At 34.6% G+C, this 27911-nt stretch overlaps 2 protein-coding genes across 6 annotated transcripts; one reads left to right on the top strand and one right to left on the bottom strand.

Moving 5' to 3' along the window:
* Positions 1-1999: 1999 nt before the first annotated feature.
* LOC145626947 (uncharacterized) lies at positions 2000-26786 on the bottom strand. 5 transcript variants are annotated; one of them, XM_081679385.1, is made up of 4 exons: positions 26360-26786; positions 21975-22136; positions 21414-21461; positions 2000-2025 (listed from the first exon to the last, which is right to left on the bottom strand). In XM_081679385.1, the coding sequence occupies exons 1-3, from the start codon at positions 26598-26600 to the stop codon at positions 21430-21432; spliced, it is 435 nt and encodes a 144-aa protein (XP_081535511.1). In that variant the 5' UTR covers positions 26601-26786; the 3' UTR covers positions 2000-2025; positions 21414-21429. The 5 variants fall into 5 exon arrangements, with proteins under 5 accessions (XP_081535511.1, XP_081535507.1, XP_081535508.1 ...); XM_081679381.1 differs by lacking the exon at positions 2000-2025 and adding an exon at positions 8730-9133; XM_081679382.1 differs by lacking the exon at positions 2000-2025 and adding an exon at positions 16359-17019.
* LOC145629102 (uncharacterized) lies at positions 5888-8388 on the top strand. Its single transcript, XM_081681599.1, has one exon. It carries the CDS (start codon positions 6292-6294, stop codon positions 7990-7992), a length of 1701 nt encoding a protein of 566 aa, XP_081537725.1. The 5' UTR covers positions 5888-6291; the 3' UTR covers positions 7993-8388.
* Positions 26787-27911: the final 1125 nt, after the last annotated feature.

Here is a 27911-nt window from a genome sequence, read left to right as displayed (position 1 = left end):
TCACACCATATGGATACTTTCGACCATTAGATACAAACTATCATAAATTAATGCTAATATCCGATTCGTATCTCCAAAAAAATATATATACATACCTTACTCTAACACTTATACAAGACTAGTTCAACTCATCATTACCACAAATAATATTTCCTTTATCAACATAAATCATATTCCAAAAATTAGGAAAGACTTGATAACATAAATCCTCCAAATATTCATGATAACAATCCAAAATAACTCCTCATTTATCCCATAGAAGTCATCAAATCCTTTAATCTTAAAATAACAAATCAACCATATTGACCACATGTAACACTAGTATGATCCAAATACTTGCCACATATCACATATCCAAATTATACTTCTCATAAAGGGTTAAGGCCAGAGTGACAATTCCAGTTATGAACTCAATAACTGTGACTCCATTATCTTTTAAGTAATGCAAGTTAAAGTAATTCTGTCTCATTTTATCAATTCTTTCAATTTGTTTCACACACACATGCAAAACAATTAATTTAATGCTAAATCACATAAACAATTCAATTCAAAATCCATTTGCAATAAGCAATTCATAACTCAATAAACCAAGCATAACTCAATATCACCCAACCATGGGTAATAACTCAAAATTTTCGGACCTCTTGACCATTCCCTAAGGTGTTTTAACACCAACTTTAATGCACACATAATCGCATACTCAAATTTCAAATAATTTCATTCTTTTAATTTTCGAAAATAATAGATATGTACTTGAATCATGATTATAGGACGGTCGAGCCCACGTCTCCCAGTAAAGTTACCTACGACGTTGAGGTGAGCCTTTCCTAGACAGAGAGTCGTACCCATTATAGGCCTCCGTAGAGCACTCGAGCATACTTTTCTCATTCATCTTTCCATAAATAGGAAAATAGTTTTATATAAAAATAAAGCTTTTGACTCTCACACAAATGTGAAACTCTATCTATCCTATATGTCCTTCTTAAGTCTACCCACAATTTTTATTATTACTTCAATTTTAATCTTTTTAGGACCGTTGAAACTGATACCACTTTGTAACACCACCAAATCTCCCTCTACGGAAATACTAGTATAATACGTATAATTATACCGTAGAGATAGACTTGGGCGTATTACCGCCGCGTGATTACGCAAGGCTACTCAAAATACTTAACTCAACTACAAAACTTGCAGCGGAAACTCAATTTTCTTTTATTAATACTTATAAAAATAGTAACATTGTTATAAGTGCTAAAAAATAAAGACAGGACCAACATTCCTAAACTAGGTGAAGCCAATCCCTGGACTCCCATATGCTCATTCATGACTCCACCTGAAAATAGTCAACACTAGTTACCATTACGGTAAACAGGGTGAACCAAAACAAATAAGAAATACGGATTAGCAAAATATGCTAAGTGCGATAAGTTCAAGATAGTGTAAACTCAATTTATTTGCAAACATGCTTTTAAAACCAATTCCAATAATTAATCTAATAAATTCAAAACTCATTATTCCAAAACCGGTTCCAATGATTCAATATTCAAAATAATAGTTAATAAAACCAATTCCTTTATTAAGAACCAATTCCTTTTAATCCAATTACTCACCCAAGTGTGCACACCCCCCAAGCTAGTCTCCTTATATAACAAGGCTATTCTTGAGGAAAGACCCGGTCATACAAAGTCCAAGGCCTTATCAATAAACCAAATCCGCATAGTGGGATTACTAACATGCTTATAAAGCATTAATAATAATAATTCAATGGTTCAATAAATCCTTTTAATGTTCAATAGTTCCCAATATTATTTAAACACGATAAGTAATCCAAACCATTCAAAACATGATTTAAAATCAATCATTCAAATACTTTTATTAAAATAAATACCTTCAATCAATTTAATTAAATCACCAATCAAATCATGTAAAACATGTTACTCAAACCAATTACTTTCAAAGGTATCTAGCCACCTAAACGTACCTTGATCCTTGCTAGAAAAACCACACAAAAAGAACCTCAAGAACCTACAAATAAATATAACCTTAATCAATATAAGGTTCACAAATAATTAAATTAAAACCTCCCAACTATATGTACATGAATCTTTCAACATAAATATTATTAAAAATCTGATTTTATATAATTAAAACTACTCATATTAATTATTTATAAATCCCCCATAATAATAATAATAATAATAATAATAATAATAATAATAATAATAATAATAATAATAATAATAATAATAATAATAATAATAATAATAATAATAATAATAATAATAATAATAATAATTGAAAAAGAGAAGAGAATAAGAAAAGATAAGAAACCAAGGAAAAGAGAAGAATTGGATTTGCGTTGGAAAGAATAGGCAGAACTTGCAGAGGTATAACTCCTTTGATATAACTCCGAATTGGGTGATTCTTGAGCCTAACCTCAAGAATGTTTTGATAGGAACAATATTCTGTGAAACGTCAATACCCCAAAACTGACCAGAAGTGCCCGAAAATTGGCTTCAAAGATAAACGGGATGATTTGTGTAAAAAGAGGAGAAGAAAAGAAGAGAATTGGTGTGAATAAGTGGGAAGAATTAATGGTCTATTTATAGTGTTGAGGGTGTAGAAAGGATAGAGCTTAATGTGTGATATGATTACTATAAAATGTGATAAGTTTTTGGGGTTGTTAAGGTACTTGAATCAAATTAAGTCTAGATTAATAGTTGGGTTAAAAGATAAGAAAATTTAAATGGATATACATATGGTTGGGTGAATAAAGATAGGAACAAAATGAGATAATGAAGAAGAGAATTATAGGTTAATTTAAAATATAATAATTAACAAACTAAAGTGATAACAATCACTCTTCAAAACATGATCAAATCACGTTTCACAATTATTATTATTATTTTTTTTGGTAATAAAATTTCTCTTATTTTCCAAAATAAATTTATTATTATTTTTTTAATATAAAAACGAAAATAATAATAAAATAGTTGAATAAATAAATATTTTAGATAATATAAAATTAGTTAAATACATAATGTATATTAGATATTTCTCTTGAAATAGTTAGTATAATAAAATATGGACCGACCTTACAAAAATAATTAAACCTATATTATTAATTTAGAAATTCAAAAATAATTAATTATTCAAATGATTAAATACTTATATTTGGTGCCAAAATTCAAATATTATTTTGGCTCCAAATAATGAATTTACTAAAATACCCTTTTTATAAAATAATTCTTAATTAATTAATTAGAAAATACGTATGAAAATACGGGGTATTACAACCCTTAAAAGTGACATAAAAGTCACTTATCAAAAAGAAAATCGGATGGTAAGATACATTAAAAGATTGTTTAAAAGAGCAATTAAGACTATAACAGCCGGGATAAACAACATACGTCTCTCAAACATGGTGCTTAGACCACAGGCACAGAGAAACGCCTTATCTTTTAAAAAATCTGGGTGGGGTACCCTATTCTTGGGTACGATTATTTGAGTCCCATCATCCAAGGGGGTGGTGGTTGTCTCGAAAAACCCCGGCTCTATTATTTGCCCCTAGGCCCTGGATGGAATGCAAGGAAGGGTGCACTTCTTTTCGAGCAAAGCCGGATCTTTATTGTACTGGCGTAGGAACCGATTAAGGCCTAAAGAGGGTGAAGAGATCAAGTAAAATTTCTCTTTCAAGAAAGTCTAATTAGACGGCTTGTCTAGTGTCATCATGTATTGCGGGTGCGTGGTCAAATTATACCACGCCCCCCACCCGCCTAGAGCCAGGCTCTTGTAGTGCATATGAGTAAAAGCCCCAAAACTTGGCTCAATGTTTTGGAACTCACAGGCGGCAATATAGCTTAGTATGTTTATCCATGAGTTGGGGGTGAGTTGACAGACACCTAGCTCATACCCCTTCAAAATCCTTTTAATCCCCCTATGGAGAGGGAAGCGAAGGCTGGCTTTGATCACAGCCTCACAGCAGCCGAAATAATTTTCGAGGTTTTCAAGGTCATCCTCCCATGCCACAGTCGCTTCCAAAGGCGGGGCATTAATTACCCAATCAGGCCCAATGAGATACTTGTCCTTAAAAGCTCTAAAGGTTTAGGGTATTCATGTCCAAGGTAGACATGTGAGCCTCAGTAGGTTTTGAAATGGACGGGCCTTTAGCCGTTTGTTGAACCTCATGGCCAGCCTCCGCCTGACCCGAGCTAGAAGCTTCGGATTCAGACCAGTTGGAGGCTTCTTGGCCGTCCTCCGGATCCGAGTCATTTTGAACAAAGGTGGAGACGGGTCCTTCAACGTCTACCTCCTCCAAAATTCGATAACTTGGGGTAGATGGGGTGCCACCCGGCGAGGAGCCTACTTGCTCATATGATCCCTCATACTCCTCATCCAGAGTAATTTCATCGGCGGGCACTTCTAGAACTCGCCTTCTTTTCGGTTTGGTAGTTGTCTGTTTGACTCTTACCATCCTGTCTTGCATAGACACAGAGATGGGCAATGCATGTCCAAATGTCCAGAGACAACACCCCCAGTTCTAGACTCAGACTTACCAGGAGACCGGCTGATTGTCCTACGATGTGCCGTGTATGTCGATGGAGAATCCATTTTATTTAAAAACTAAATACACAAACGGAAAATGTTTGAAAAATTTAAGAAGAGGAGGGACGGTTACCTTTGTTAAAATTCTGTCCACGAAAACCGCATACGTAAACTCAAGGTGTCTGTCACAGGCGGGGGCAAAGTCTCACTGTCTCTAGAAAGTTCTCTTTCTTTCACTCTTTAGACTTGTGAAATGGTAAAAGATGAGAGAGGAGGGAGATAAAACTCTATTTATTGGATGGATAAAACGGGGGCATCCGTGTCACCCTCCCTAAAGGTGAACAATTTGTACTGTTCACCACTTATAAGGGGGACGCATGTCACAGGCGCCCCGTGGCTTGCCACGTCACCCCCTGTGAGGGCCAAATGTTTTAGGTAAAAATATTTTAGACACGTGGCCCAATTAGAAAGAGACACGTGTCATTCCTTGAAAGGTCCAACATGGACCACTCTCCGGTCGTCACCTGTCACCCTTAGATAACCTCAGGAAATTGCTGCTTTCAAGGCCCAGTTCCCGAGAATGCCACAAAATGGCGCAGCCCATTAGGTCATCCTGACCTAATAAAGGGCACATTTTCCAAAGATGCTATAAATAGGTAGATTTCCCCCATTTTGGGGACACATTCATTTATTATAACATATCTACATTCTCTCACAACAGAGAAAACACCTAATCTCAAAATCCAAGAAGATCTTACTTTAACCTTTTTCGTACCTTTTCGTATTCTTCGACTGATACTAGCTTGATCGTCGAAGGCGGACCTCCTAACAACCGGAGTCTCCATGTTTTGTAGGTACAGATCGCGTGAGACCAGTCTTGGTGACGTAACTCTCCCAAAGGACCAGAAAACACCCAAAATAAGTGTTACAATTATTTAGGGTCCGTTCACATTTACTGAATTGAGCTGAACTGAACTGAGTTAAGCTGAACTAAAATTAATATTTTATAAGAGAAGAAAATTAGGAGTTGAAATGAATTGAAATGAACACATTGAGTTGAACTGAACAGACCTAAAATTCAGCTTAAGCGAACAGGTCCTTAGCCTAATTAAAAATAATACCTCTAAAGGTTGATACATTCTTAGTTAATAAAAAAATTAATTTAGTTTAAACTAACCGTGCAAAAGTTGACTAATATTTCATAAATTTTTCCAATGAATAAACTTCATAGTTTTTTTTTTTTTTTGGTAATCAATAAACTTCATAGTTCATACCATTTTTTTTGGGTTAAAAAAAAGTGAGACTGGGTATTTTTGTCATTTGCATGGGAAGACATAAATTTTTGCATTTAGCTACACCCTAAAGTTAGCATCTCAGCCGCTCGTTGTCACCGTCGACGTGTAAGAATCATGAACAAGGTAGTGGACATTCAAGTTATTATCCTCAATTGTTGGATAACACAGGACTAGCAAGATGAAATTGGCCTATCTACTAAGTGGTACATAGTAGAATTGCTGAAGAAACGACATTAATCTTTCAGAAACTTGATATAGTACGTTATCAATCCTCTTCTTTCTCTCTTTGCCTACTTTCTTGATAGAATTTCAGTTCTTCTGCATCATATATTATGCATCAAAATTGTCAATAATTCCTACATATCTGTGTTTATGTCAACCCCATAAAACCCATGATTTTCTTGCTGTTCTAGTATAAATTTCCATTTCAAACACATGTAATTAAAAAATCATGGCAACCCTTTTGCAGAGTTTGTCTCCTATAACAAACCCGTGTTTAGAAAATACAGTAAAAGTAAGTGGGTTTTTTTCCCAGATCCCAAGTTTTCATACTGTGTCAATAAACAAGGGTTTTTCAAGGGTATTAGCATCTAACCAAGTTACAATTTCATCAAATTCTGTGTTTACTTTGCCTAATTGGAGGACTGGTAAGAATGATGCTAAGACTAAAGAGATTAAAGTGAATGATGCTTTTTTGTACCTGGAATATATGGTTGAAAAGGGCCATAAACCTGAGAAGAGTCAAGCTACTCAGTTATTGTATGACCTTTGTAAACTGAGTAAAGTTCGAAAAGCGATTCGAGTGATGGAGATGATGGTTAGTTCAGGTGTGAAACCGGATGCTACATCATATACATTTTTGGTGAATCATTTGTGTAAGAGAGGGAATGTTGGGTATGCAATGCAGTTGGTTGAAAGGATGGAAGAGTATGGCTACCCGACCAACACGGTTACGTATAATTCACTTGTCAAGGGGCTGTGTATGCTTGGTAATTTGAATAAGAGTCTGCAGCTTCTGGATCAATTGAGAAAGAAGGGACTGGAACCTAATGTTTTCACTTACTCATTCTTGCTCGAAGCTGCCTACAAAGAACGAGGAGTCGATGAAGCAATGCGGCTGTTGGATGAGATAATTGCCAAGGGAGGAAAGCCGAATTTGGTGAGCTACAATGTGCTCTTGACAGGGTTATGTAAGGAAGAGAGAACAGAGGAAGCAATAAGTTTCTTCAGGAATTTGCCGCAAAAAGGATTTGAGCCGAATGTTGTGACTTACAATATTATGCTGAGGACTCTGTGCTGTGAAGGACGGTGGAATGAGGCGCATGAGCTTCTAGCTGAAATGGATGGTGGAGATCGTGCCCCGTCTGCTGTTACTTACAACATTTTGGTCAGTTCACTTGCTATCCATGGCCAAATAGATCAGGCATTTGAGGTGTTGGAAGAAATGACGAAGGCAGGATTCAAGCCTACAGGAGCCACCTACAACCCAATCATTACTTATCTCTGCAAGGAGGGAAAGGTAGATCAAGTTATGAAGTGCTTAGACCAGATGATTTCGCAGCAGTGTTATCCTAATGAAGGAACGTATAATGCTATTGCTGTACTTTGTGAAGATGGGTCAGTTCAGGAAGCATTCTCCATCATTCAAAGCATAGATAGCACATCAAACTTCTCGACTCATGACTTTTATAAAACTGTCATTACAAGCTTGTGCAGGAAAAATAATACATACCCAGCGTTGAAGCTATTGAATGAGATGATAAAGTATGGATTTACACCTGACTCTTACACATATTCAACGTTGTTAAGAGGGTTGTGTATGGAAGGAATGATAGACGCAGCAGTTGAGATTTTCATGTTGATGGAAGAAAATAACTGCAGACCAGATGTCGATAATTGTAATGCTCTTATACTTGGTTTATGCAAGTCTCATAGAACTGATTTGTCTTTGGATATCTTCCAAATGATGGTAGACAAAGGATATAAGCCAAATGAGATGACTTATACGATTATTGTCGAGGGCATAGCCCATGAAGAAGAAATGGAGATAGCAGCAATAGTTTTGGAAGAACTGTATGAGAGAAAAGTAGTGAGTAGAAACACAATGGAAAGGCTCGCAATGCAGTATGACCTCGAGGGTTTACCGGTCTAAACAAACCATAGAGTTACTCTTCTCAAAGAAATGCATAAGGCTCCAATTGCTCTTACAATCAAATCGTAATTGGTTTGCAAATAGATAATATTCAGACCAACGTAAGTAAATACATCTATCTCCTGAATGCATTGGGCTGATATGGTACGTCATCTCTGCTTCAATTTCGATGCTATACGGTTCTTCATGTTGCTAATGCTACTTTCAACGGTGCTACTCTGTTGTCTTTTGGATAGATTTTACATGAAGACTGAGAAGATGAAGCTTTAGAAACATAATTTACAATACCAGAATATTGCCCTACTTGAGCAAAATGGTTATTTTAGTATTTTTGGTGCCGAAACAATATCCACAGTTTGTCTAATATTTCTGCAATAAAGATGTCCTATTCTTAAAGATGCATTTCTTTTGCCAGGTTCATTTACTTCTGTTGGGCAGAATACTTCTAACCTTTAACTTGTTACTGATTTTGTTGTAATTTTTGCTAAATAAAAGTCCTGTTGATAAACAGCCAAAGATAATTTAGTTTATTTGACGTTTATTGGTTTGCCATCAAAATAAACTATGGTATAGTGACTTCATTTATGAGATTTTTTTTTTGTCTGAAATGGTTTTTCCTGCTAATCTATGCCATCTTTAGAGATTTCAAATTTGAGAATAAAATAAAACTCGAATGATTTGAAAAATAATACAGTATAATAGAATGAATTATAAAAAGGTAAGAATGAATAATAAAAAGGTTTTCATGCCAGTAGTTCCCCCTCAGAATAATTTGAATTCTGTAAAAATACTGTGATTGTTATACAAGTCTCCGAAACAAAAGTTCAATGCCATTTGTTTCCACAAAAAGTAGTAAGAAAGAACAAACCCCAGGCAACAGTATGCATGCTTCATTTCTCCAAACATGAATCGCACAAGAGAAAACGAACCTAGCTTATCAGTTTTGTACATAAAGCAAATCAATCTCCACCAGGAGAACAGTCTTGTGCACAATTAGCTGAATGTAAATCCAATTCTAGAGAGTTGAACTAAAAAATAAACATCTGGGAGACTGTATCATGTACGACTACATTTGAACTTCCATATTCAAATTGTCTGAGAATGCCAAACTAGGATACATGTATGTACATGTGTAAAGAGCCTGCAAAAGAAAATAACATCTCATTTATGTTTTATGATAACAATGGTAAGAAGGAAAATGCGAGAATTTTCTGTAATAAGAAAACTACAGGTTAAGAAAAGAAAGTAAAAAAGAATTAATAATTGTACCTTTGACAGCGAACACTCTTTACACAAACTAATAAATCTTCTCAATTTTATTACATGGTTAAAAGCAAGGTATAAGGTATAACACTAATGACCAGATAGTGAGGGATAGCACAAATGGTCAGAGCTTCCCTCCCTTGCAGCCCCACCCTTGTAGCTCTAAACAAAAAAAAAACACTAACGACCCGTTGGGTTGGTGGCCATAAATGATGGCAAAGTGAATGAATTTGCAAATTGGCAAGGAAAATCAAGGTTCATTCCCACGATAATACTAGTTCATCACAAATTGATCTATTTTCTGTAGAAATTTAATTTCCACCTAATACCTCCTTGCAAGTGGTAATGAATGATAATATGAAAAATAATATAAAAAAAAAAAAAAAAACGAAAAAAAAATGCTTGCAAATGAAGTTGCATTACCATATGGATTAAAATGTTGATTTCCTTCCTAATTTCACTTAAAATTAATTCCGATTACCACCATTTATAACCGGATATTGAACGGGCCAAAACAGTAGTAAGAGACGTAAGACTAGTAACCAACCAGTCATACACCATGCATCTCTCTACCTTTTGATGATGATAACCATCTGTAGGTGACAGCAAACTAATGATGAGACATGCCTTGCAAAAGTAAACGCTCTAGTGTTCCATCCCATTTCCACTCGAGTGATGCCTCAATTTTGACTTGAGTGATACCTCAATATTGAATCGAGTGATGCCTAAATATCGACTCAAGTGACGCCTCAATTATTGACTTTTCACTATCACATCCACAATTCTTAATCTTGTTTTGTCTAAAGAGAGATGAAGTAATTTCTGATATTTTTTTAACATTAAATTGGCTCATTTCTATGCAAGAACAGCCGTATGACCATGTCCCATACCTGTACCCCAAGTATGCAGGCCCGTACAATAGGGGGCACAAATTGCCCCGTTGCACAGGTGATAAGTGGTCTAAAAGAGCACTTATATGCTTCATTTACCCCTCTATATAGCCTCTTTCTCAACCTCCTAGCCCTTTTTATTCTTATTTTATCCTCTTTCTCACTTAGGGAGTGTTTGGTATAAATTCCGTATACGGAATGGAAAGGATTTATATAAGTAAGGGAAAGGGTAATGATACACATTACCTTTGATATATGTTTGGTATCTTTATGGAATGAAAACAAATTGCAGAGTTTATGATTGAGAAGGGAAACACATTTTGTTTCCACTACCCAATAATATTTAGAAAGTTCATATTAGACATCTTTTAAAACAACCTAATTCCAAAATTAGCTCAAAATGCTTTAACACAAACACACCAAGTCTCCAAATCCATCACATGCCATGTGGCCCAACATATTTGAGCTTCTTCTTTTGTTTTCGAAGAACAACATATTTGAGCTCAGAACAATAGAAATGAGTAATTTTTCGAAAAAAATTTAATAGAGGTAAGAAGAGTATACATTGAACGTCCTCCTAAAGGGGCTAAACCTAACGACTTACTCGTACTAGTAAGAATCGAGGGCAGTTGCAAGCTATTACAAGGATCAATATGCTACATTTTCTATCCAACTTGCGGCTCTCACAGGTGTGTTTGAGTTCATGTTTTAGGTTACTCCAAAATGAGAATTTGCTAGCCGACTTAAGCCACTCAAAGGTCGTGACTTGAGGAGCTAGAGTTGTGCTTTGGAGAAGAGCAATACTCAAGCTTCTAATCATGCAGCTTGGAGCAGTTGCTCTACCCCTTAGAAGAGGCCGCTCCACATGAGAAAGGATAAAACTGGCAGACCGTTAGCGACCACTCCTGACTTTGAAGTGACCCTCTCCCCGACAAGAGTGACCGCTCCATTATGCTGAAGGCCGCTCTGCTAGGTCTTCTTAAAGCCGTTTTTAATCCCTTCTTTTCTTGGTTTTTAGGGGTTTATGGACCTAGTTTTCTAGAGAGAGAAGGTGTGGTTTTCTTCAATAACTTCAAGTTATTTCAATCCAAGCTTTTGATTAGTAATTTCTTTCCCTTATCTCTTTTATTTTGTTTATTGATTTATATTTTGATTGTTGTCTTTGTTTGTAGTTAGTTTTGTTGCTTTGTTTTGTTCTTCCTTTTTTGTGAATGTTGATTAGTGTTTTGGTGGTAAATGATTCATCTAGCTTTGTTTCAATGGTTTCTCTCTCTTCTCTAGGCTAGATTTCTAGCTAGGGGAAGGGGGTGAAGAATTTGGATGAATGTTTACTAGATGATGACGGATGATGGATTATTATGTGTGAAATGATAATTTGTGCTATCAATTGCTTGGGTTATTGAGTGCACCTTTGATTCCCGAATTTGAATTGTTGCCTATTTAGGATCCACGGGAGTGATTTAATTCAGGTAATAGATCTCAATTATCGATTTGCTTGAACAATTGCATGGGAATGAACTATTTTGGTGGAAATTCATATTCCTTAGCCTGTTAATCATGATTTCCATCGTTATTTTGGTGTTAGCCATGTTTGGAACCCCTGTACCCCCTAGCGCATGTTTTCATTGCGTGAATCCCTTGTTAATTGTGTTTATTAGTTATCCTTAGTATTTAAACCTTAAAAAAAAACACCAAAAATATACCCTTTGGCTCTTGTGTTCATGAATTTTATGATTGATTTGTTTCGCTTTCCTTGGAAATGTGACCCTTACTTCATGCTAAATTCGCTTATTTTGGTACTTTAGGATTAATTTGATATGAGGACTTTAAATGACGATTTCTACAACTATCAAAAGGGCCCCAATTTAAAAGGGGACAATTATTGTTTTTTTTTTTTCCCTATACTTTATTATTTTTTGTTTTTTTTAAATCTGTAATGCCTTATTGTTTCTAACGCCCAATAATGTAGCAAATCACGGCAATCACGCTCATCATTTTCTTTGAAATTATTTTCCTCTCTTTATTCAAGCTTACATATTAATTCCTACCACTTTCTAAATTCCTCCATCAATTCAAATTAAGGGCTCGTTTGGTTCATTAGGAAAGTGAAAATTCCAATGAAATTACAATTTGTAGGAATTAAATTCCTTTATCAAAATCATGGGAATTCATGAAATTTGTTTGGTAAAAAATCGAGGAAGTAAATTCCCATAAGAATTGTAACTTACTGGGGGGTTTGGGTATGTTAATTCCCATGTTTTGAGGGAAGTCAAAATTCCCATGAATTGGCATTGCCTCCATTTTTTACTTTTTTTGTGTCAACCAAACAACAAGTCCAAAATGAAATACATGGGAATTTTGAATGCCCATAAGATATTAAGCCAACCAAACAACACCTAATTTTATCATAATTACATAAATTCAATTCCATGGAAAATTGTATCGCCTACTTCTCCTTTTAACGATTTTCAACGGAAAAAAATATATAGATATTCAGTCAAATTCAAATGATTATTCTTCATAACAATGGCAATGAACAATTAATTTTGATTTTCCACACTTACTTTTATCAAACAGCTAATTATTTTCCTTTATATATATGTGGGTTATCTTCTACCATTGTTCAATCATCTAATTCCCAATTGATACACTTACACATCAAACAAAAACGAATTGGCAGTATTGCTTTGAAATCTTTGTGAATTATTGATTTGAGTGATTTATTCTTATAGTTTTTTGCCCATCAATTTAATGTAAAATTTTGATGTTTTTATTTTTCTGGTTTTGATAATGTCAATTGAAGCAATTTTGACTTTCGGTATTGTAAAAAAAAAAAAAAAAAATGCTTCAATTGTCATTATCAAAACCAGAAAAAATTAAAACATCAACATTTTTACTACTTAAATCGATGGGCAAATAATAGAAAGAATGAATCACTTAAATCAATAATTCACAAAGATTTCAAAGCAATACTCCCAATTCGTTTTTGTTTGATGTATATGTGTATCAATTAGGAATTAGATTATTGAAGAATGAGGTACGGGAAAATAATTAGCCGTTTGATAAGAATAATTGTGGAAAATCAAAATTAATTGCTCATTACCAATGTTATGGAAGAATAATCGTTTGAATTTGACTGAATATATTTTTTATTTTTTTTCCGTTGAAAATCCTTAAAAGGAAAAATAGGCAATACAAAGTTGTAGAAATTAATACGGCAGGTTGAATAAAGAGAGGAAAATAATTTTGAAGAATTATAATGAGTGTGGTTCCCGTGATTTGCTGCACTATAGGGCGCTAGAAACAATAAGGCATTGCAGATTTTTATTTTTAAAAAAATAGTATAGGAGAAAAAAAATTAAGTGATCTAAAAATTGGGACCTTGTGAAAAGGGTCACTTTGCACCCCTTATTCTAGGGGGGGCTATGGAGAGAATGTTGATGTGGATAATGTTTTTGATGAAGTGCCTAGTGCTAATTGCAATTTGGATGATGTGCCTATTGAGAATGATAATAATGCAGAAAATATTAATGATATGCCTTGTGATAATGACAATGTTGATCACTATGAAACTATTTATATGCCTAATATATATGATCCAAGAGTTTGGGATGGTCGTGATTCTAAAATGATTGATTTATTAGCGAAAATGATTTTATTGTGAAGGGTCCTAAAGATAGATTTTCAAGACGATTTACACCCAACTTGTATACTAGAGTTCTATCAAACGATGAGAAATGTGATAGGGATTGGCTTGCTTATTCCAAAGAGCTTGCTATAGTATTGTTTTTGCTGTAAAATATTTTTAAAAGGAATTGGCAGAGGACAATTAACAAATAAAAGATTTTGAGATTAAGGGCATGTAAGCTTTAGACTTTAAGAACATGAGACATGCATAGATCATGTAAAGAATATGACTACTTGGTATGAGATGCGTCTTATGTTTCAAAAGTTTCAAACTATTAATAAGACGACTCAAATGCTATTTTCAGATGGGGGCATGTAAGCTTTAGACTTTAAGAACATGAGACATGCATAGATCATGTACAGAATATGACTACTTGGTATGAGTTGTGTCTTATGTTTCAAAAGCATCAAACTATTAATAAGACGACTCAAATGCTAATTGAAAAAGAAAAAGACCATTGGAAGAAAGTGTTGCAAAGAATTGTTTCAATTGTCAAATTTCTTGCCAAGCATAATCTTGCCTTTCGTGGTTCAAATGGGAAACTAAACCAAAAAAGTAATGGTTCAAATGGGAAACTAAACCAAAAATGTAATGGTAAATTTTTAGGCTTGGTTGAAAAGTTGCCCAAGTTTGACCCAACCCAATTATTGAAGAACATGTCAAGCGTATTACTAATAATGATATTCAATTTCATTATTTAGGTCATACAATTCAAAAGGAGTTAATACTTTCGCTTGGTTTAGCAATAAAAAATGAAATCATGAGAGAGATAAAGCAAGCAAAATATTTCTCGATAAATCTTGATTGTACTCTTGATATTAACCATCAAGAGCAAATGTCATTGATGTTAAGAATGTGAATGTCTGTGCTTATGATATTTGAATTAAGGAATCTTTCTTAGGATTTTTTAATGTAAAAAATACAATTGGCCAAGGGCCTTTTGATGTTTTACAAAATGAATTAAAAAATCTTGATCTTGACATAATGGATGAACGAGGAAAAGGCTAAGTTAATAGATCAATATGAATGGAAAACATCAAGGAGTTCAAAAGAATTTTTTGGATTTAAATTCTAATGTTTTTTATACTCCTTGTGGTTTTCATAGTTTAAACTTGACATTATGTGATATGACTAACACATGTAATGAAGCTAGAGACTTTTTTTAGAAAACGTATATATACAATTTTTGCATCGCTACTATGAGATGGAAAATCTTTTAAATACAATGTAAAAGGATTAACGGTTAAGTCTTGGGGAAAAGTCGTGTTGAAAGTGTAAAGGCTATTAGGCTTCAAATGTCAGATATACGAGAAGCTTTACTTTAAGTAGCCGATAGTAATGATTAGGATTACAATATAAGAGTGAAGTCAAATCCTTAGCAATTAATGAGCTTAGTGATTTTGAGTTTTTAATTACAATAGTAATTTGGTATGAAATACTATGTGCAATTAATTTTTAAAGCAAGCTATTACAATTAAAGGATATGGATGTGGCTATCATTAAATAAGAGGGTTTTTTTTTTTTTTTTTAGGGGGTATAGAGAAACTGGTTTTTAAGATGCTTTGAATAGTGCTAAAGAAATTGCTATTGAAATGGATATTGATCCTATAATTCCCCAACAGCGTAAAATTCGATGCATTAAATTACAAGAAATTACTTAAGTCAAAAATGGGTATTTGTGAAAAAAACATTTTGATGAAAATCAAAGCACTTCATCAAATGCTCCTCTATCTATTAGTTCTCTTTATAAAAGATTTGAGGAATATTAAAGTATTTTTGGTTTCTTATTCACTCCTCAAAAGTTTGAAATCCTCTTGTTTGAAATTTAAAAATGCATTTATGTCTAATGAAGAATCAGATAGATGGGAATGAATTATGTGTGGAGTTCAAGTTGCTTAAAGAAATTTGCGCGATGACATAAAAGGACCTATTGATATTTTGAGATTATTGAAAGATGTGGACTGTTTTCCCAATGCAAATATTGTATATAGAATTTTGTTAACTATTTTTGTGATAGTTGCAACTACATAGAGAAGTTTTTCAAAATTGAAGCTATTGAAGTCATATCTTCGTTATACAATGCTACAAGAAAGACTTAATGGATTAGCGAAGATAGCAATTGAGAATGATATTCTAAAGAAAGTGGAATATGAATACTGGATTGATGATTTTGCCTCAAAGAGCGTTAGAAGAATATCACTTTTAAATAAATGGAAGTTAATATAAGTTAAGTCGATATAAGCTTTGAGTTGTATTTAGTTGCTATTATCAACATGAATAAAATACCTGAATTTGATTTTGCATGACTGAATATATCATTGTTATACGAAAGCATTTTATTTTGTAATGTACATATATGGAAATTGTGCATTGCCAAAATTATAGTAAAAAAAATTTACATAATTTTCACATTATTAAGGGCCTATTTTTCGATTTGAAACAGGGCCTCCAAAGTCATTGCTACGGCCCTGAAGTCATGTTGAGTTGACATAGTACGACAGGGCTAGGTGACAACTTTGTGCACATAGTTTAGACTATCATCACTTACATAAACTTAGATTAATTTGATTAACGATCTTTATATTTCCAGTACTGTAGGTGCTCATAGATAGGCCGTGCTAATTATAGTGTTGCATAATCACTTCATAAAATGAGTGTAACCAAAATGTTACTAAAAGATGACACAATCTTTCTCAAACAATTTTCCACTATAATCACAATGGTGACAGATTGTAGTCAAGCTGAGAAAGTGAGAGAACAAAAAGAAAAAATAAAAATAATATATATGATATGAACCTTTTACATTGATATAAATGAAAAGGGACACTACTCAAATCAGCAATTCGAGTAAAGCAACACAGAGAATCAATAAAAAGGCTAAGACAGAAACCATAAAGTTTTCAAGTAGATTGAATTAATGACATCTGAATATCATCATTCTACAGTAAATGCACTTCACAATCAATAGCATACGTAACATATGACTAGAGCATTGATGAGCAGAAGAAATTGGCCCACAGAAGAAACCATTAATTTGTGTAAACCAGCACAGGGAGCTTATTATTACACAGGACAGTGAAGCTATATTATATCAGACACCAACAGAGATCAAATACATAATTGAAGTTTTTGGCTTATTACTCGTCATAAAACTTGAACTGTACATTGCTGATTAACATTTGGTTCCTGAGCTTAGAAGTAAAAAAGTTTCAGAAACGACAAAAGCATAATGAAGCTGAGATGAGTCAGTAGTTTTCGACTAATATCTGTAATTTGAAATAATCGCAGTTTTATAGCAAAGCTGCTGCCAGTAGCAAAGGAGTCGGAAACACAATTTATTTGAACAAAATAGTTCTTAGAATTTATGAGAACTTAGTGCAGCAGGAAGGGGATGATTTTGGCAAACTTGACTATAGGGGGGCCTGGTTCTTATGTGTCCTATTCTCCAATTAAAGAGGAAACTGGTTACAGGCTTCTAATATAGGACATGCTGTCAATTGGTATTTGCTATGAAATTTTTTTACCCATGACGCTATATTAAATGACCAATATGCCTTTGTTTTAATCTTTTGCTGAACTCACACCTCCCATTCTCCTCCTCCCACATTCCCTTCAATCACTACCCACCACCCACATAAAATGCTACCATAATTTCCGACCATCTACACTCCAACTTCCAGTTGGTACTGTTCCAATGGGGACCAATACGGCAACGATGAGACATTGTTATGGGAGGGGAGGGGGCGATAAACCTTTGCCGCAGTCCTATAATGTGAGTTATTTAATTTGGGGGTGGAATATGATGAGTGGAATAAATGCCCTCATTTTGCATTTCTCCGCACTTATCCTTCTTTTTCCTCTCTTTTTTTTATTTTAATTTTTGCAACTTTTGGATCATTTCTTCTATTTTCCACCAATTTTCCTCATAGTCTCATACTTGCAGAATTATCATTACCCATACCTGTGCTTGGTGTGATTTGTTTTGTAGGAGAAAGGTAAACGAGAAAAAGGATGAGTGACAGTATTACAATAATATATACCATATTTAGGAGATATGTTAAGTATATGGTTGAGATATAATTTAGGGAGTCAAGCAGAGTTTAGGAAGGAATATCTTCTGTAATATTTGGCTTGCAGGGAAATATTTGTATATAAGGTGCATATGTGATTAATGAGAGCGGAAATAATGAAGGTGAAGTCTTATCAGATAGCCAATGATTAAAGCTTGGAGATACCATTAAGAGCCTATAGACTGAGAGGGCGCTTGCCTGAAGAGGGCGCTTTTTTGCCTGAAACAAGTGTGAGTGGCCCTACTTCCTTCTATATTCTAGCAAGTAAATAAAGTTCAACTAAGAAGGCACTAAATAAAGGGATTTTTTTTTTTTTTGCTGATTCATTTGTATTTAGAAAGTATAAACAGAGAAATTTATTAATGCTATAATAACTTTCCAATTTCAGATATTTTGCATTGTTTAATTCAAGAAATAGAAGATTATAAAGAGAGAGAGCTTAATCAACATCTTTGAATTTCAAGATCAATCCAAATTTGTTTCGGTAATTCTCTTTCCCTTTACTTTAATCTTTCATTAATTAGCTTTATCATTACTTAATCTCATGACTATTAACTATATTCTTTAATTGCTTAATTTTAGCTTGAATTCTAGTAATAATCTAGTCATAAACTCAAAATTATGTTTGATTGCTTAAATCTTAACAATTATTTTATTGATAGCTAGTTTGATGATATTAGTTAGCTCAATTGTTCTCTCTTTTCTTAAGATCATGCTTATGTCCACTTCAATGAGTAGTAAAATCCTCGTTAGGGGTAGGGTAATGAATTAATATAATTTAATAGGAAATATAAGTACATTTGTGCTTTATGTATGACTAATTTATAAGGAAGTAGTTAAATGAAGTATAATCACCTTGCTAATGTGATTTGGAGTACTAAGTCTTAAATAAGCGTGAGAGCGTAGGCTTGCCATACTAATTACTTCTTCCGTTCCTTTAATATAGCAACTGTTTAGGGTAAAAATTACCCCAAAAACATGGACCAATCCCATAGTGACACGTGGCCCAATTAAAGGGCGTCGCGTGTCACTATAGGAAGATGACACTTATGCAAGCCCTACAAACGGCACCTGAAAAAGAGAGGAGGCCCAAATCTTGAGAAAGCCGCAAAACGGCGCCCCTAAGGACACGTGTCCATGCCTGACTGCGCCACCAATCAGAAAGCGTCATTGTAGGGTAATAACCCTAAAAGGCACAAATCCCCACCCCTATAAATACTCCAATCATTTATGATGGAGGGGGGGGGGGGGGGGGGGTTGTGATATAACATTCAATAGAGCATTAAAACAACTCCTAACTTCTCTCTATTTTCTCTCTCGAGCTTTTCCGTCTTCCGAGGCGAATATTCCGGCCACTAAATATTCGTGTTTTGTAGGTGTCCAGGCCGTCTATCCAAAGAACGCGACCAATGTCCCAAAATTACCCGAAACATTTGGCGACGTCTGTGGGGATACTCATCCGTTATGGCAATAGATGCTTGGACACCTAACCTGTCGAGGACGAACATGTGGAGGATATAGTCGCAACGATCAATTCTAGTGATCCTCTAACCGCTTCATTTCATGAGGCCGAGGACTGCTGGTTAACTTAAGCTCGCCTTGAGCAAGCTCCGAACGGAGCTTGAGGGTAAGATCCCTTCATCTTCTAGGCCGCCACCGATAAGAGGAGGAGAGGGCACTTAAAAGAAGACCCAGAGAAAGGCGGCCAATGCCGAAGATGTTGGGAATACCCCTTTCATATGACATAGAAGATCTCCCAGGATGTCCGAGACGAGGCACACCAGAGAGCCTCAAAGGGAAGACCATGGACTCACTTCATTAATGTTAGGTTATCCTTAGTTTCCTAGTTTCCTTGTAGTATGCAGTTGAGTATTAGGAGGGTTGTATTGTGGAATAAGATAGAATTGTAACCTCAAGTTACTATGGAGGTGATAGCCCCAAGCTATTAAGAAGAGTAGTAGCCTCGAGCTACCTTTTCTAAGCCATCAACCATTATTAATTAAACAACAAGCTTTCATCTTTATTTATTTGCCTTGACGAATCGGAAATACAAAGTCAGAAAATAAGACAATTACAAACATTTGTGGAGAAAGGGAGTCTATGGTCAAATCCACAATTTCAAATTCACTTACATCATGTAAAACCTATGAGTACTATTGAGACGGATCTTATCATTAAAGCAGCTACTTACAAATAAAAAGACAGATAAAAATAAAAACTCAAGCAAGAAGATCAACAGTCTTCCTTGGATCTAGAGTGTATCCGCTCCACCTCTTCATCTACATTTTCACCTTCTAATTTTGTTGGATGACCTTTTTCCTTAGTCTTCCTTGGAAAAGGGGCTATTCTAGTGATTTTTTCTAGATCTCTTTGTGCCTTTTCAAAGGTGTCTTCCATCTTCTCTAAGAACATAGGAGATATCTCACTCATTTCCTTCTAACTTAGTCGCCTCAACCCAAAATATTGGAGCAGCCACTTCTTCAGTTCTTCAATTCTTGTCAATCACGAAATGGTTGCCATCGGTTTTTGCGTTTGAACTCCTGCAACGCCTTGCCACCAAGTCCAATAATGGCAACCTTTAATTTCACCCCCTCATTTAGTTGGAAAAATTGGAAAGTATCCTCAAGTTGAAGTACCCAGCTATCCAAATTCCTTCCATTAAACTCAGAAAGTTGAAGCTCGCATCGAACTCTTAGTTCGTCATTCAAAATTGAAATTCCACGCTCTCTCTTGCTGGAGATGTAGTAAGTCCCTCCTGGATCCAATTTTGCATAAGTTGTGATGCCTCTCTTTCAGCAATAACAAACACCATTTTTTTCTAAATCGTAGTGGTGGTTTCCCGCACCGGACAGCAGCCAGATTGACTGATATTACTCGATATAATAACTATACAACGAAGGAGAAAACTATGAAATTTGAGTAAACTAATTAATGGTTTCTTACAAACAATAGTAGTAGGTTTAGCCTACAAAGCTCCAAGCTCCAATAGTGACTTGAAGTCACAACTCTCCTTAGGAATCATTCCAAAATTCTGCCTACCTTCCTTCTCCTCCTCTCTACCTATTTATACTACTTAGCCAAATAGTACAGCTTTAATTACTAACTTTACTACCCCTTTGTCATCATCCCAATTGCCAACTAAGGGCTACAGCTTTAAGTTGTGGTTGCTTGGTGTGGTTGTACCTCTTGGTTGAGATAGTGCTCAGAGGTGTCCTTTGTCCTTTCCTCAGCTGGATATTGTTCGTATAAGCACATGTGGCTTGCTTTGATTCGTTACACATGATCATAGCAAATTTATAAGAATAATATATTCCTATACACTAAAAGCACAAATTGATACAGAACAACAAAATCAACAAATTCTAGCAATCGTAAAAGTCAATTTGTAATAAAATATCAGGATACCGCTCATGTTGTACATAAATTTAGTTATCAAGTTGCAACATAACCTTAAACAACCAATATCCAAAATAAAAAAGAGCCTTAAGCAAGGTAATAACTGAGACATACCTGTTATGTGAGGACTTTACTTGGCGCCTCCTATATTTGATTTATTATCTGCAAAGATAGAAGAAAACAAAAAAGCATAAATAAGAATAAATAAGAAAAGGGAATATATTGTCTTCATCTTATTATAGTTATTCGCATTAATTACCAGCTAGCCGTGAACAAGAGTATATTTTTGCAAAAATATATGCAGTGTCATTGTTTCTTTCCCAAACTACCAACCTACTTTTAGACACCAAACATATTTTTAGTCTCTAGCTTGTGGTGAATAATATCGTGAAGTCTTAGACTAACTAAACCACATGAAGTGTTCCATATGGTTTTTAAAAATTTCATCTCTGTTATACCTAAAAAAAGGAAAGCAAGTAGTATAAAAAAAATAAAATAAAATAAATTAAATAAATTAATTTCCGTTCCATTCACTAAATCAATTGCCAAAAAAGTTGTCCAACAAAACAAATTAGAAAATTTTATCTCAGCTAATTCAAAAATAGCTTGAGAATAGATATGATGAGAAGTTGCATACCAATTTATTTATTTTTAGAAAAAAATGAAGCTACATACCAATTGAGCCAAAAGACATCATACGGTCGATATTATCAAGACGATGTTGCACAGATCTCAAGACTGCGTTCAATGATGACACTCTTTTCCTGATATTAGAAAGCTTGGTGGCATGCTGCATAATAAATGGCAATGGTACATCCTCCAATAGCTGATCGAGCTCTACCAAGCCGAGAGCATCAAAAAAGACAGAATATTTATTAATATAAAAACTTCAAAACAAACAGCAGACCAACAAACAGAAGAAAATAAAAAGAAAATGAACCGAAAAAGAAAAAGAATGGTGCGTGCATGCTTATACTATATAAAATTAATGCAAAAGAAATGACCCATCAAACACGAAATTGCTCTGGTATAAGTTCCGCTAATCAAACCCTTAAGTCATCTAAAATTATTACTAGGGATGATTGTCAAAGCCTCCCATATATATAGTATTATATTTAGATGACAACTACGAAGCACATGTTTGAATAACTATTTTAGAAGTCCAAAAACATGAGCTTTGCTAGGATTTAAAATAATTCGTCAAATGCTCCGACAATTGACCCATAGTCTCACCATGCCCCCTGACCTCCACCAACCCATTACCGTGTTCCTCTACTGCAGCCACCATCACCAACTGCCCACCACCAGTCATTGACGTCAGTCCCAACCACCACTTTAATCATAAATTAAAACACCACCACAGTGACCCAGACTAGGACTCATATTTGAATAATCCTAACTTCAACCCTACAACCGGCCAAAGTTCTGATTCAATCTGACTCTGACTCAGACTCTCAATTTTGTTTCGACCGAATATGTTTCATTTTTATTAACAAAAAATAATACTACCTCCATTTTTTATTAGTTGACACGTTTTGACTTTAGCACTATTCACTCACTTACCTTTGACCATATATTGTGATGTATACGGAATAAAAAATATGTTCATGAGATATCTTGTTCGATTCGTCATGATATGTATTTTCAAAGTATCAACTTTTTATGATTTTTGTCTATCGGTACTTAAAAATATTAATCGTTAAATTTGTGCATTGGCAAACGTGACTAAAGAAACGTGTCAACTAAAAAGAAACGATGAAGTAATAAAATAAAATAATCTAAAACAACTAATCTAATGATCCTTACTATATTTATAGGAGTCATTTGGTAGTGCTACAAACTAACAAAATTTTAACAAAATACATAATCAACATCAGAGGCCAATTAAATTGTAAATATATGATAAAAAGTATACATGTACAAAGTCGGACTCGGATTGGATAACTCGGAGTTGGATTTCTAGAAATGAAGAAGAATTCGGATTTATTTCAGATTTGGCTTAAAAAAAAAATTTCTTTGAATCTGGGCAAGATTGCCATCACTACCCATGACCCTAATCCTAACATGTCATGTCATGTCAGATTATCAGGAGTATGCCAAAGGTATAGCAAGGGCCAGGGGAGGAGGGGTTGAACACTTGCTGGAGAATGGAGGGAAGAGGGACAGCAATCCGAGGAAGGGAGCTAAAGACTCACGTATCATCAAGAGAAGGGTGCGGAAGGAAGCAAGCTCGCCAAAGGATAGAGAAGGGTGAAGGGAGGAGAAGGGAACACTTGGTAGAAAGGCTGAAAGGGAGAGGGAAGTCGCCAAAGGAGGGAAAGTCGAGAAGGGGGATGTGATGCATCCTATCAGAGCACCACCCTTGATGACGTATACTAGACATAGGGCCAGCAGAAAGAAATCATTTAAGAATGTGTGGGGTGACAAAAGAGACAAAGAGTAATCAGGGTAGTTGGGATTCAAAGACTGCTGATAACAGGCAGTGAGGATAGCAGAATAAAAAGGGAAGGGGAGGGTAACAGTAGGGGTATTGAGAATTGAGTACTAGTTGCTTGAGTGAGTGAAGACTCTCAAATTCCTTATAGTAATTACCCAATCATCATCTTCCTCTCCTTGATTTCAGCGTCTATCAATTATTAAATTAATTTGTGATTAATCTGCATCTAGGTGCATTGCAACTTACAAGTAGTATTGGAGCAAATTTATCAATGGCTCCCCCACCTCCACGCAGCGGCTAGACAGACTTGAACTGAAGCAGACGCCCTAGAAAACTTTTGTGGTGACAACAGTGGACTGTGCAATGGTCAGGCTATAGAATGGAGGATAAAAACCAGTGAGTTCTTGATCCAGATACAACCTAGTACTAAAAAAGGGTGCATCACAAGCAAAGCAGCAGTGCAGCACACTGAAAAAACCAACAAAAACTAACTGTACAAATTATACAGTTAATTAGTTATTTTCTCAAACCATTTCACAATCTTTACTTCCTATCTTCCTAGAGACAATACCTAGGATTCTATTTCTAATCTCAAATTTTATATTCATACAATAGTATGTAGACATAGGACTTTTAAGTCCCATTTCTAGCTTTCTAAATCTAATACACAATTGCCAAAATGCAGGTTTTATACACTCCTTATAGAAAACTAGTTTTTAGTTTTCTAGCTATTTTACTTGTTGTATTCAAGTTCTTGAGCTTGATACTAATACCTGGCCATTCATGTGTCTGCTCCCAAATTTTTAGGCTATTAGAGCAGTCAAAATTAAGTGATCATGATTCTCAGCAACATCCACACATAGCAGGCTAGATGTATCAGTAGCAGCCCTAAACTTTAGCAGTCTGTCTCTGGTTAGTAATCTCTGCTCCTAATCTCTAGTTTGATGAAAAGAACATGACCACACCCAACAGAGCAATGGGAGGTAAGGATCAACTATCGTGATTTTTTTTTATTTTTTTATTAAAGGGAGAAAGTATCTAGAGCAACAGCAACAGGGGAACTAGTCACCACCCACCAGGGAGAATATACAAATGGGGGCATTGAGTCTGGCAGAACCTAGGAGAGGCTTTGAGCACTCCATAGTCCATACTTCTCAAAAGGGAAGCAATCTAGTAGGGGTGAGGCCACACCATTACCCACAATTTCAAAAAGAAAAGATTGAAAAATTGATATATAAATGAGAGAAGCTTGAATCATAACAAAAACCCTTTAAGTTTGTCTATTACAAAGTATTATATTATGAAGGATCTCCAATATCATGTTTTATAACTCAAGATAAAACCTTGAATTGTTGCGATTTTTCAGATTGTGTTGTAGTCCAATTTATATGAATAACGTGGCAGGCAATGAGGATAATGAGTAAACTCGCACCCAACTCTTAAAGAAACATTGGTCACCATCAATTCAATGGTCAGTAGTTGAGCACAGTCCATAATTTAGTGGCAGTGGGCAAGTACAAGAATACGTAGAGGCAGGCACGAGAAAGGGTGGTTGGTGATGGTTGTGGCACTGAGTAGAAATGTGATGAAGCAATAGGGGCTTGGTAGGGGTGCAAAGGTAGTGATTGCTGTTCATTTTACCTTTTTGCTAATTACTCGTAAAACCCAAAGGGAAAGAGTGAAGTCATATGAGCCAGAGGATCTATGAAAATTGGATAGTACCCCCGATAAATTAAAAAAAAAGGCGGAAATAACATAATTTGGTTGAACAAAGAACATATGAGTACCTATATATGTTTGATAATATTTTCTTTTATACTTTTTTTTTTTTTTGAGGGCTTATACTTATGTTATTTAACATATTGATTAAACATGTTTTTTGAGTTTCAATAATACAAAGTATGTTCTTTGAATTTGGCTCGTATGTTCCTTAAGTGTTCTTTAGGTATGAACTATATATTCTTTACCTTATAACTTATGTTCTTGTAACATATATGATTTTGAATTTTAAAATTTGAAATTTAATTTGAAAATGAAATCTTGAAATATTTTTAGTTGTAAATAATTTTTGAGGGTGAAAACTAAAATTAATATAGAAAATTGAATTTTTAGAGAGAGAAAAAACTATTTTTGGGAAAATGATATCTTTGGTAAAAAAAAATTTTCTGTTAATGTATAATTTTTCATGAAATTTTTAATAAAGTTTTTATTACGTTCTTTTTGTAATGTCTTTATGTTCTTTGACAACGCATGTTCTTTGTCAAACACAAATATGTTCATTGTCAAACACTTATATGTTCTTTTTCAAACACTTATATTTATAACTATGGTGCACCCTGCACCAGGCATTATCACACAATTCTTCTAATTAAGAATGACAGGCTTAACATCAGAATTAGTCATTTTAATTACCGATTGAATTTGAAAGCAGAATATACCAAAAACACTGAAGCATAATTCGTATTTTACAAACCAGAAACTGATTCTCTAACAATAATCAACCAAAAAAAAAAAAACAGAAATTTCGAATTAAACAAATTTAACACTACGATAAAGCATAATTTAAATTACCATAAAACAAATTAAAACGAAGGAAATTGTAGTAAGTGATTGAAAAAATTACCAGAAGTAAGACGATCAAGAGCAGAAAAGAGGTGAGTTTGGCTTCGAGAAGCATCTTCAGCCTTGGAATCAAAATCCCTAATAATAGTAGCAATCATTGTAGAAATGCCTTCAGCTAGAGCTTCTGAACTACCCGTGATTTTATCATCATTTGCAAAATCATCTTCATTTTCAGGCGAATTTCTTAAACTGGAATCATTTGTTGGTGCATTTCCAATTGAATTTGTGTCGGAATTCGACATTATTTGCTCGGTTTTGGTCAAATACAGTGATACGCTGAACGAAAAGGGGAGAATATATTGTGCGCTTGAATTACGCAAGAAAGTGTTTTTGGTTCCGGTGAGGCATCTCCGGACAGTCCATTAACTTCTTTATGGCAAAAATAAGGAGATGTTTGGTAGGCGCATAGGAGCTATTTACAATCTTTGTAAATAGGAGGGCACAGGGATAATTTGACTAGCTGAGTCAATAAAATGCAATTTGTTTTCTTTTATTTATAGTGTTGATTTTAATATTGACTCCGTTATATTTTGAAATGTAACGAAACATTTGAAAATGTCCTTTTAACTTTTGTTTAACTTTCTCTCTCTTTCATTTAGTTATTTCTCTCTCTTCTAACTTATTTGTGACTCTTAAAGTTCTCTGGTTTATTCTCTTCTCCTCTGTAATCCTTCGTCTTTTGGGCTTCATTAGAGCATACCGTCGGGTTTTGTTAAGTGAAGTGAAGTAGTGAACTCCTGTCTTGTTAGGTAAGTCGTTGAATTTTGCATTTTCTGGGCTTTTTTGAATTTGTGTGGGTGTTTAACTTGGTTGGTGGTAGGGTGTGAGTTAGTATGATTTTGTGTTTGCGAGTGGTTTTGATGTCATTTTTGGTGAAATTGAGTAGAATTTAATGTTATTTGCGATCTATTACCTTTTAATTTTCGAAAAAGCAAGTCAGTTAGGGTTTGTGTGTAGTGGTGTTAATCTTGATTCCGTGAATGTCAATTGTGGCGAAATCGTTTAGTGTATAATGGTTTTTCCGTATTATTACCTTCTAACTTTGGGAAAATCTAGTCACTTAGTGTTTGTGATTAGGGTGTAACTCAAAAAAATTGAATTGTGCTATGGATGTTAGATGAATGCGTGTTATACTGTGTTATTTAGTTATTCATGTATGAGGAGGTTGAAACCCTTAAGTAGTTGTTTATACGTTGAAGGAATGTTGAGTATTGTAAATTATGGGCTTATGAGTAGGGTAATGATGTCCTCCCTTTTCTGGATTTTGGTCTTAGCTGTTTTCCAAACATTTTTTAAGGTATTGTTGAAGTTAGGATGTAATTACTGTGTAAATGAAGTTTATTGATTCCATTGGTTGTATGAAATTGGATGATTAAGTGCTTGTGTTAACATGGAAGGATTGGATAATGACTAAGAGGAAATGTTCTAAAGCCGGTGGAAGTGGTGTTGGTGGTAGAAAGGATGTGGTGAGTTGATGTGCTCGTGTTGACTGTGTTTTTTGTTTGTTTATGGTTTATGTAATTTTGTGTTAACACTGCTGTCTATTCTGAAAT

Source organism: Chenopodium album, chromosome 4, assembly GCF_948465745.1.
Source record: "Chenopodium album chromosome 4, dcCheAlbu1.1, whole genome shotgun sequence".
NCBI classification, from domain to species: Eukaryota; Viridiplantae; Streptophyta; class Magnoliopsida; order Caryophyllales; family Amaranthaceae; genus Chenopodium; species Chenopodium album.
This window is presented reverse-complemented; position numbering and strand designations above follow the sequence as displayed.